This window comes from Salvelinus namaycush, chromosome 10 (genome assembly GCF_016432855.1).
Source record: "Salvelinus namaycush isolate Seneca chromosome 10, SaNama_1.0, whole genome shotgun sequence".
Classification (NCBI taxonomy): Eukaryota; Metazoa; Chordata; class Actinopteri; order Salmoniformes; family Salmonidae; genus Salvelinus; species Salvelinus namaycush.
The window spans coordinates 31,311,009-31,322,871 of NC_052316.1; the positions used below are offsets into that span (position 1 = coordinate 31,311,009).

At 41.7% G+C, this 11,863-nt stretch overlaps 1 protein-coding gene across 1 annotated transcript in view; it reads right to left on the reverse strand.

Moving 5' to 3' along the window:
- Window positions 1–11,586, reverse strand: part of LOC120054304 (BMP/retinoic acid-inducible neural-specific protein 3-like) — a 60,474-nt gene extending 48,888 nt beyond the window's left edge. Inside the window, exon 1 of the mRNA XM_039001719.1 lies at window positions 11,324–11,586. Within this exon, the coding sequence (XP_038857647.1) occupies window positions 11,324–11,586 (263 nt within the window). The remainder of the gene's footprint in view (window positions 1–11,323) is intronic.
- Between the last annotated feature and the right edge of the window lie 277 nt (window positions 11,587–11,863).

An 11,863-nucleotide genomic window follows, 5' to 3' on the forward strand; every position in this document is an offset into this window, starting at 1 on the left:
TGGCTCAGGGAAGAGGACGCCCCTGCCTTGCATAGTCCCGTGGGAAATCTTAATTGGGCATGGGACACAAGCTAAGGCTTGATCACCCTTTAGCTGGCCACCTTTGATGAGGGTGTTTAGTGATTAAAGGCCGAAACACCCACTGATTCGAAGGCACACTACTGAGGATGTGTCCCAAAATTGACATCTTAACCCAGTCTAAGAAATAAACCTCCCATGCCACTGTCAACATCACGGCAAATCTCATGTGAGTGCATACCATCTATTGGCACAATGGACAGTTTTAACATCTCGTCCCGTGTTTTATGATTCTCGGAAGCGGTGTAAAGTGTACTTGACTTCTCAGTCTGACTAGTAGGCCACTCCGTCTGCCTCTCCTGCGGCGACCACGTTGTTTTGGGTCGGCCGTTTGGGATAAGATCGCATGTCCAGGGTGGAGGTCCGAACAAAGGAGCCGCTTCGGGAAAGATGTATTCCTGGTCGTAATGATGGTAAGTTGACATCGCTTTTATATCCAATAATTCTTCCCGGCTGTATGCAGTAACACTTGAGATTTTCTGGGGTAACAATGTAAATGATACATTTAAAAGAAAAAAACATAACTGCATAGTTTTCTAAGGACCTGAATCGAAGCGACCATCTCTGTCAGCGCCATCTTGCTATATGTGGGTGGGGGGGGGGGGGTTGGGAAGCAAGTTGGTGTTCTACGAATCTAATATGTACCTCCATTTCAAGTTTGGCTAGCTACCAAAGTCTGATAACTAGCTCGTTCAATCTAACTTTGGCTAGTTTTACATTCGGTTAAGAAAGTAAGCTAACATTGGTTTCTATAATGGCATTTTTCCAATTATTTTCCTCAAATTGTTTAAAAAGAATAAGTCAGAAAACCATTGAGGCTACCATGTACACTACATGGCCAAAATGTTGGACATCAAAGTATGAATGTCAAATATCTCATTCCAAAAGCATGGCCAATTAATTTCGAGTTGGTTCCCCTTTGCTACTATAACAGCCTCCACTCTTCTGGGAAGTCTTTCCACTAGATGTTGGAACATTGCTGCGGGAACTTGATTCCATTCAGCCACAAGCACATGACTAGTAGGGAGGTCGGGCACTGGTGTTGGGCAATTATGCCTGGCTCACAGTCGGTGTTCCAATTGTTGAGGTTAGGGCTCTGTGCAGGCCAGTCAAGTTCTTCCACACCGATTGACAAACCATTTCTGTATGGACCTCGCTTTGTGCAAGAGAGCATTTTCATTCTGAAACAGGAAAGGGCCTGGAACTAAGAGGCCTAGCACGAACCATGAAAAACAGCCCCAGACCATTATTCCTCCTCCAAACTTTACAGTTGGCACTATTCATTGGGCAGGTAGCGTTTCCTGGCATCCTCCAAACCCAGATTCATCCATTGGACTGCCATATAGTGAAGCATGATTCATCACTCCATAGACCGTGTTTCCACTGCTCCAGAGTCCAATGGCGGCAAGCTTTAAACAATTCCAGCCGACGCTTGGCATTGCGCATGGTGATCTTAGGCTTGTGTGTGGCTGCTCGGCCATGGAAACCCATTTCATGAAGATTCCCACGAACAGTTATTGTGCTGACGTTGGTTCCAGAGGCAGTTTGGAACTCAGTAGTGAGTGTTGTTGTCGAGGACAGACAATTTTTACGCGCTACGCGCTTCAGAACTCAGGCATCTCATTCTGTGAGCTTGTGTGGCTTACCACTTCACGGCTAAGCAGTTGTTGCTCCTAGACATTTCCACTTCAATAATAGCACTTCTGTTGTCCGGGACAGCTCTAGCAGAGCAGTAATTTGACAACCTGACTTGTTGGAATGGTGGCATCCTATGACGGTGCCACGTTGAAAGTCACTGAACTCTTCAGTACGGGCCATTCTACTGTCAATGTTTTTCTATGGAGATTGCATGGTTGTGTGCTCAATGTTATACACCTGTCAGCAACAGGTTCGGCTCTTTCTGAAATAGCCAAATCCACTCATTTGAAGAGGTATCCACATATACTTTTGGCCATGCAGTGTCTTTCTAGTTAGGGTTAGCTAACATCAGTTAGCAAGCCTGTTAGCCTGTTAGTCTTTGTAATCACACACATTACACCTATGCAACTGCAAGACTGTAACTGTCAATGCAGCTTTAGGAGTACATTCTCATTAAGAAAATATATTTTGGAAGATGAGCCTGAATAGATTAAATACAGTTTGCCAGGACTGTTCAAAGTGAAATCTGATATTTGCTGCCATTAAATAACTTGTGAATACCTCAATAGGCCTCCCTTCAGACCTTCTTAATTGCATTTTGTGAAGGTGAGGAGACAGGACACGGAATTGCGTAAGGACTCATTAAGGAAATTGTCTGTTTTTATGCTCGCTCAAACAGGTTGCTAAGTAGTTCACAACACTGGTGTCTGTGGACCTCAAGAAGTCGTTCTATGAAGGCCTGGACAGTCATCTGGCCAAGCTCATTGAATTCTACAGGACCAAGAAAAGTGGAGGTACTGCTAAAACACTTGATGGGCTGTGCTGCGAGGCCTGCCTTGCTTCATGAGAGGACCCTATCCATTTCTTGAAGATTTGAGGTTTTGAGATTTGAGTATATAACAATACACTACAAAACAATGTTATCATTTCAACCTCCTTTTCACAACAGATCTTTTTCAGAGCTGATCTAATTACACCGGAGATATCCCTGATCAGCTGTTTAGAGAAAATGACCCCTGAAGTTTTTTGGTTCTGTTTCCAGAGCAGCGCTGTTTGCATTCTGAAAGTCACAGAAGTGAATAATAACAGTTTATTCATCCCTGGTAGTTATCTAAACTAGCTTGCTAACGTGGCTACTTTGTGTGAAGCGGAAGTTTGTTTATTGAGATGATAGCAGTGAGGTCAAATTCAAGTTTCATCAACAACAAAAATCCACATTTGTTTCTGATACCCCCAGGTGTCCTAAATGGAGAATCAAATAATAAAAACACAAACCATCAAGCCATCTTAAACAATTGTTAGGGGGGTGAACATCCATAAGCTTTTCAACTGATAATATCTACAAATAAAACAAAGTGGTTGGGTAAGTTTTGAAATGTACTTGTAATGTGTACTTTTTCAAGCCCACCCCCCAAAATAAAATAAAAATCAGTTTTGGATAAATTGCTAATGGTGTTATAAATATGCTTTCATCAGGTGCTCCAGAGATGTTCATCATGAGGGGATATCCTTTTGCTGGCTTTGAAGTGGAGGGAAGGAGCATGCATGAGGTGACTCTCCACATGTTATGCTCCTATAAAAGGAGTCTATGAATTTGCTACCATTGCATTTTATTCCCTATCCACTGCATTAAACTATTGTAAGTTATAGCCTACCCCAGGGTTCGCCAACTCTATTCCTAGAGAGCTTCTGTGCAGGATTTCTCCAGCCCATCACTAACACATATTTGAAGAATCATGCACAGCAAGTTGCTTTCCCAATATCAGAGGCCCTTGGCCTACTGTTAACGATGCGTTTTATATCTGAGCTAGACGCATATGAATACTTGTTTATGAATTATTTGTTTTAAATTACAATTTCTACTGGATAATTACATCTGCTTATTTTATAATAATTTGAGGCCCATAATCTAACTGGAAATGTTCGAAAGATCTGATACTGTACATTAACTTGAATCCTAACACATACATTTTCAGTTAAAGTAGGGGGTTTCAGATTTAAATTAACTAGCCAATATTATAAAAACACATTGTAAATATGGTAATTTAATCAAATTACTTGTTTTACTGTAATTTTAGCCTGCCAAAGCAGGCCATATGTTAATTAACCATTTCTGTCATTCTTACTCTTCATGTAAATGTCTGTAATTTTAAGATTCTCACACGTCATTTGAATCTGTAATTTTACTGTTAATTTTTGGCACCCTGTGGTGCCATGCTTTTGACAGTTACAATATTGTCCTGTAATTTTATAGATATGGCCCCTAAAATTACAGGGCAATATTGTAAATATGCATAAAAAAACATTAACCGTAAAATTACAGAAAAATGTCAGATTGAAATGCCATGTGAAAATCTTGAAATTACAGACTAACAGATTTACTGCTATGGCAGGCAAAAATTACAATAAGTCATCTGATTAAACTACTGCATTTATAATGTACTTAATTTACTTCTGAAACCCCTAATTTGATTGAAAATGTATATTTTGATAAAGCAATCTTTTATAAAATGACTAATACCGTAAATATACAGATTTACCCCAAAATGTGACTATTTACGTATTTTTACAAAATTGTCAAGTGGATTTACAGCTTAACACATACTTTAAATCAGAAATTACTGTTAAGATAACAAACATATAAATGTTCCAAATAGCCAATTTTAAGGGTACATTAAAACTTCTACTTGCACACAATCCCGGATCCGGGAGCACACCCATCAGTAAAAAACATGACTAGCATAGCCTAGCATAGCGTCACAAGTAAATACTAGCATCTAATCACAAGTCCAAGACACCAGATGAAAGATACACATCTTGTGAATCCAGCCATTTCTGATTTTTAAAATGTTTTACAGGGAAGACACATGTATTTCTATTAGCTAACCACGATAGCAAAAGACACAACTTTTTTTCCCCACCATTTTTTTCCTGCATAGGTAGCTATCACAATTTCGACCAAATAAAAGATATAAATAGTCACTAACCAAGAAACAACTTCATCAGATGACAGTCGTATAGCATATGTTTTGTTAGAAAAATGTGCATATTTCAGGTATAAATCATAGTTTTACATTGCAGCCACCATCACAACTCTCACCAAAGCAACTAGAATAACTAGAGAGACCAACGTGAATTACCTAAATACTCATCATAAAACATTTATGAAAAATACACAGCGTACAGCAAATGAAAGCCAAAGATCTGAATCCAGCCAATATTTCAGATTTTTTAAGTGTTTTACAGCGAAAACACAATATAGCATTATATTAGCTTACTACAATAGCCAACCACACAACAGCATTGATTCAAGCCAACAATAGCGATAACGAATAAACCAGCAAAAGATATACATTTTTTCACTAACCTTCTCAAACTTCTTCAGATGACAGTCCTATAACATCATATTACACAATACATATAGTTTGTTCGAAAATGTGCATATTTAGCGGCACAAATCGTGGTTATACAATGAGAATAGTAGCCAAGCTGCCAACAAAATGTCGGGAGAAATCTTGGGAGAGGCACCTAATCTAATCATTAACTAATCATAAACTTGACTAAAAAAATACAGGTTGGACAGCAAATGAAAGATACATTAGTTCTTAATGCAACCGCGGTGTTAGATTTTTAAAATTAACGTTACTACGACATACAGCGTGCGTTAAAGCGAGACCGCACCGAAATTAATGGCGGAATAGGAGTTTTACATTTTTCAACAGAACAACGAATTAACATAAATAGTTCTTACTTTTTGATGAGCTTTCATCAGAATATTGGGCAAGTTGTCCTTTGTCCAGAAGAATCGTTGCTCGGTTGTAGATTGTCGCCTTCAACTTTGGAATTAGCAGTAAACAGTAGCCATGTGGCGAAGACGTGCCCAACTCACTATAACGCAGCACAAAGAAAATTCCGAAAATCGCAATATACTGATATAAAATGATATAACTCGGTTTAAAATAACTACATTATGACGTTCTTAACACCTATATCGAATAAAATCAGAGCCAGATTTTTCTAAGGCCTATAACGGGAGCTTTCCAGAACGCCATCCTGAGGTCTGTCTTGCGTCATGGCGAATGTTGAAAAGAGTGCACCCCCGGTTCCAAGAGCCCTTATATGGCCTCAGATCTGCCTAGCAACTCCATTCCAATTCTCACTATTTGCTGACATCTAGGGGAAGGCGTATGCAGTGCATGTCGACCAATAGAAGACATGCAAATTAATAAACTGACCCTAGAACAGCCTGCCTGATTTCAGATTTGTCACAGGAAGTTTGCTCCAACTTGAGTTCTGTTTTACTCACAGATATAATTCAAACAGTTTTAGAAACTAGAGTGTGTTTTCTATCCAATAGTAATAATAATATGCATATTGTACGAGCAAGAATTGAGTACGAGGCAGTTTAACTTGAACGAAATTTTTACAAAGTGAAAACAGCACCCCCTATTGAGAAGTTAACAGTAAATCTATAAAAACAATTAAAAAAAAGTTATGGCATTACTGTTAAACTGTAAATATACAGTAATGTACCCCTAAAATTGGCTATTTGGAACATTTCTACAATGTTTCAGTCATCTTAACACACTTTAAATAAATAATAATGTTTACTGTAATTTGCCTGCTAAAGCAGAGAATGTTAATTAACAGTTTGTCACTCGTAAATGTCTAATTAAGATTTTCAAATGTCATTTTACGGTAAATGTTTGGCACCCCTGTGCTGCCATTGACTTAATTAAAAAAAATGTTTTAACAGTGCACAGCTTACAGCTCCTGCTGTGGTTTTTACAAGTTGAAGACTTACATTGTGCGTTCTCTCTCAGGGATTAATCTAATATGACATTGATCCCTCTGAATGTTCAATGTGCACACCCCATCAGCAACAGAGGAATAGTTTTGAATTTTTAGACCCAGGAAGAAATATCCTTTTGATTGCAACGACTTCAAAGTCACCATACATGACGTCGAAGTAAACAGCCCCTACGCCAGCTTCACATTCAAAGGAGCACAGATCAACTTTCCTAATTGAGCTGCTTAATTTGTGTGATAGAGAGCAAGAGACTGCAAGCAAGAGAAAAGAGACAAAAGTGAGATGGAGTATTGGAATGGAGAACAGCTATGATCCTCTCTGAATAATGATCCCAATAGTGAACATGCCACCAACACTACCAAAAAGGATCAAACACTCAAACGATTTACGTAAACAATGTGATATGGATTCAGCATCATGGATTTAGGACAGAATTGCATGTAATAGTCACTGTAGCGTATCGCTAGATCTCCAGGATGAGGAGCTAATTTTCATCACACAACAGGGTCATTACGGTATTACCCTCTCCCTAGTCCCGATCCCAGCCATAAGACTTTAGCCTGGGCCACAAAATGAGGCTACTGTCACATAATGGAGGGAGCCTAACATATGCGTATTTAGTACCTGGCCTCTCTTCCTTACCAGAGGCAGGTGTGAATGTAATCACCTTCACTGTAAACAGCCATCATATTGGCCTGGTTTATAATCTATGGTGGTTGGCAGAGCGGGGTAGAGCTACACACCATGTTCACTGTTGATCCTCATTGTGTCTCTATTGTCACAACAAAGCAGACGAGTCAGGATCTCACACTCTGCGCAAGGACACATTACTGTAGCAGTGCCTGGAATATCTCACACACAGTGCTTTCGGAAAGTATTCAGACCCCTTGACCTTTTCCACATTTTGGTACGTTACAGCCCTCAAGCTACACACAATACCCCATAATGAAATTATACCACATTTACATTAAAAAAAAAAGATATTACTCAGTACTTTGTTGAAATACCTTAGGCAGTGATTCAACCTCGAGTCTTCATGGGTATGACGCTACAAGCTTGGCACACCTGTATTTGGGGAGTTTCTCCCATTTTTCTCTGCAGATCCTCTCAAGCTCTGTTAGGTTGGATGGGGAGCGTCGCTGCACAGCTATTTTCAGGTCTCCAGAGATGTTTGATCAGGTTCAAGCCACTCCTGCATTGTCTTGGCTGTGTGCTTAGAGGCATCATTCTGTTGGAAGGTGAACCTTCACCCCAGTCTGAGGTCCTGAGCACTCTAGAGCAGATTTTATCAAGGACCTCTCTGCATTTTTCTCCGTTCATCTTTCCCTATCCTGACTAGTCTCCTGCTGCTGAAAAACATCCCCGCAGCATGATGCTGCCACCACCATGCTTCACTGTAGGGATCGTGCCAGGTTTCCTCCAGATGTGGCGCTTGGCATTCAGGCCAAATAGTTCAATCTTGGTTTCATCAGACCAGAGAATCTTGGTCAGAGTCCTTTAGGTGCCTTTTGGCAAACTCCAAGTGGGCTGTCATGTGCCTTTTACAGAGGACTGGCTTCCGTCTGGCCACTTTACCTTAAAGTGCTGTTTGGTGGAGTGCTGCAGAGATGGTTGTCCTTCTGGAAGGTTCTCCCATGTCCACAGAGGAACTCTGGCGCTCAGTCATCTCCCTGACCAATGCCCTTCTCCCCTGATTACTCAGTTTGGCTGGGTGGCCAGCTCTAGGAAGAGTCTTGGTGGCTCCAAACTTCCATTTAAGAATGATGGGCACCACTGTGTTCTTGGGGACATTCAATGCTGCAGAAATGTTTTGGTACCCTTCCCCAGATCTGTGCCTCGACATAATCCTGTCTTGGAGCGCTACAGACAATTCCTTCGACCTCATGGCTTGGTTTTTGCTCTGACATGCACTGTCAACTGTGGGACCTTATATCGACAGGAGTGTGCCTTTCCAAATCATATCCAATCAATTGAATTTACCATAGGTGGACTCCAATCAAGCTGTATAATATCTCATGGATGATCAATGGAAAAATGAGTCACCTGAGCTCAAAAGGGTCTGGTTTTTCTTTCTAAATTTGTAAACATTTTGAAAAACCTGTTTTTGCTTTGTCATTGTGGGGTATTGTGTGTAGATTGATGAGGAAGAAAAAACAATTTCATCCATTTGAGAATAAGGCTGTAACGTAATAAAATGTGGGTCTGAATACTTAATGAGCCAGTTTGCTACAGGTGGAAAATAATCCAGAAGCTTATGTGGATTCTAATTAATAGATTTTTTTTGTAGGGTTGATAAATGTTTTGTTAGGGCAAATCAAGTCTGTAATTTCCACTTTAAAATGTCAAACTTTAGAAGCATTTTTAAACCTTGAATACACTACAAGTTTGCATTTCTCAACAACAAAAGGGTGATCAAATGAAGATCCTACATCGGTATAGCTTATTCACACACACGCGCAAGACTGTGCACATAAGCGCACCAGACTGCCATCAACACTCCTTACATCTTCACTCGGCTGCCCCTGAGAGTTCTGTCACCACCGACACACAGCATAGGCTCTGGAACAGACGTTACCATGGACCTCTGCTACACACACGCACACAGTCGCTATGGCAGAGGTGACACCATGGACCTCTGCCCCATATAACGCCCCCATCACACACTTGTCAGGAACCATAAGACCTGTGCTCTATGAGCTCCTCGTCACGACTCCCCGAGCTACAGGGACACGCTACTGTGACTGTCCTGAGGCATCACCCAACCTTTGGCTGGGGGAGGAGAGGTTATGCTGAGTCTATATATTAACCATTTGAAGCAGTTTATATTCTGTGTGGCTATGTTGTGTGATTTTTAGGAGACTGAAAATCATTTCCCTCTTGGAGGACTATTCTACAGGCAATGAGAACTGTCTGTTGCCTTAGGATGGCTCTGAAAATAAACCAGTGGCATAGTTACCAGCCATTGAACGACACTATCGTATGATTTAATCTTGTAGGCTTTGATCAAGACGCCTCTCCAGAACAAACATGTTTTTGTCGGTGGCGAACCGTGGCTATTGGACCTAGGCCTTCTGAGAGAAAAAAAAATTATTCCAAAACATTGTATCAAACTCAAAAATCGAGACAAATTACAGAGTCATAACATCACTATATGCACCCAACATTATATATAGCTCTAATGCAGAAGAAGCAATGCTTTTGATGACATCGTGAATTAATCAAACAAGGCTGCAACTTGCACAGAGACATAACAGTACTGGCACAGAATAATGCGACCCGCAACAGCCACACTGCGCACCCAATTTATGGTAGCCCACACCATCACTATCACCAATAGCGACAAAAGTCAGTGACACGTCAAAGGATGTGACAGCTAGTCTCGTGGTCCTGAAAAGACAGCAACCGTAATACCTGCACACTCCATGTAGGAGAGCGCACTTTTTATAAAACATAGGCCTATATAGCACGGCCGATAGAAAGACAGCAGTCACTCAGTAAAATAAACAAATCATCCCATACACTGACAATTTTTTGCAAGTCAAAATTTGATTGGTTGATTCCACTGTCAATCCAGAATTCTGCTCTAATGCAGTTGAATGGCAAAGGTATTGAGGGGGTTTGTTTATCTGGCAAGGGTTACCCCGGTGGGAGGAGTTTAAACCGGATGAAAAGTGATTGCACTCATTTTGGATCCAGGCTGCCTCCCGGGCGTGAGCCAGGTGCCTCGCTCTGGCCGACAGCGAAGTCAGCTCAAATCAAAAGTGACGTAATTAAGCATGTGTGATGAGTAGGATTCTGTGTTTTCACATGAAAAGTGATTGCTTTTGATAAAAATGCTTTACATGCGTTGCCAATGAAAACGAGTTTGAAAATTCTAACATGTATTTTTATGGCACAACATAACAGCTCAAAATAACTATCACTTGCACAGGAGAAGGGAGAGCTTATCTTACATATCACAGTCCTTAATAAGGGATGACATTGACTGAGGTGTTGAAATTCTAAGATACTATTGCCCTTTCTCTTCCAGAGTCAGTAGGTGTAGCTCTGTGCTGAGAGTCACCAGCAGGGGGGAGTAAGGCACAGAGAGAGAGAAAGAGGGAGAGAGCTAACACTTTCACAGTCCTCTTAACTCCCTTTCCCTGGTCCTGACTGAACAGGTCACTGGAGCACTGGATGAGAGAGAGCAGCGTTACATTCCCCATCTGTGCCTGGCCGTGTCACCTCAGCCGGCAGCCAAACGCCACTGTGTGTCAATCAGGACCCTTTAGCTGGTATCATCCACTATGCTGTTCCAGCAATCCCATGCCTGACAACATCACACACAAACACACCAGGGACAAACACATGCAAAATCACACACACGCCTTGCACAAATATGGAAAAATCACAATAAACATGATAGGTATGGACAGGTGACAAAGACAGCACTCACTACAGCAAACAACCCCAGTATTCATCCACCTGACCTTGCCAGCAGTCAGTGCAGTATATGTTATTGATGAAGAACACTGGTTGTGAGCTGCGATATATGCGGCCACTCTGCCAGACTTTGCAAACTGCCTCATCCTTCCTGTTCTTTTGGAACTAGAAATGCCAGCTGTAAGGCTAAACCCCTCTGCTTCGTAACACACACACACTGGCAATCCCACCTGTATCAATGTCACCTGTACAGGTATCCCTAAACCATAGTGTTGATCTTACTCTGAACCTTGCTACTCAACAAACTTTCGAAGATCTCAACAGTCTCGCTAAACCCTGCAGCCATCTTTACTTAAGCCATGCAGACAGACTCACCTGTATATCTTGTACTTGGTGGTGAATCCTTGCTGGTAGCGCTCCGTAAAGTCAGAAAACTCCTGGGAGTGATGAAAGGGCCCTTTGTCAGACAGGAGCCAGGCGAAGGGCCCCGTGGCGTCGCTGGAGCCCCCTGCAGACGCTCCTGCCCCGGCCCTGCTGGCTGCCGCCCCTACCACCCAGCACTGTAGGAGGCTTAGAGCTGTACACTCCCATAGAACCATCAGAGCCACCCGTCTAACAGTGATACGCCGGCCGCTCATGCTTCCCCCGCACCCGACGACTCCTCATTCTCCCCAAACTTCTCTCCCCTTGTCCTGAACGATAGGAGGGAGACAGACAGGATGGTTAGATGTTAGAAGGGGATGAGTGTGTGAGTTTTGTAATGAGAGTAATAACCAGAGGCTAACATGTCACCACAGTGTGTGTGTGTGAGAGATACTGTGCTTGTGTCATCACAGTGAAATACTGTAGGTACTAGGAGCTTGTCATTTCTTGACCTTCCATTAGCTAGGCAACCTGACTATTTTTCAATAAGTC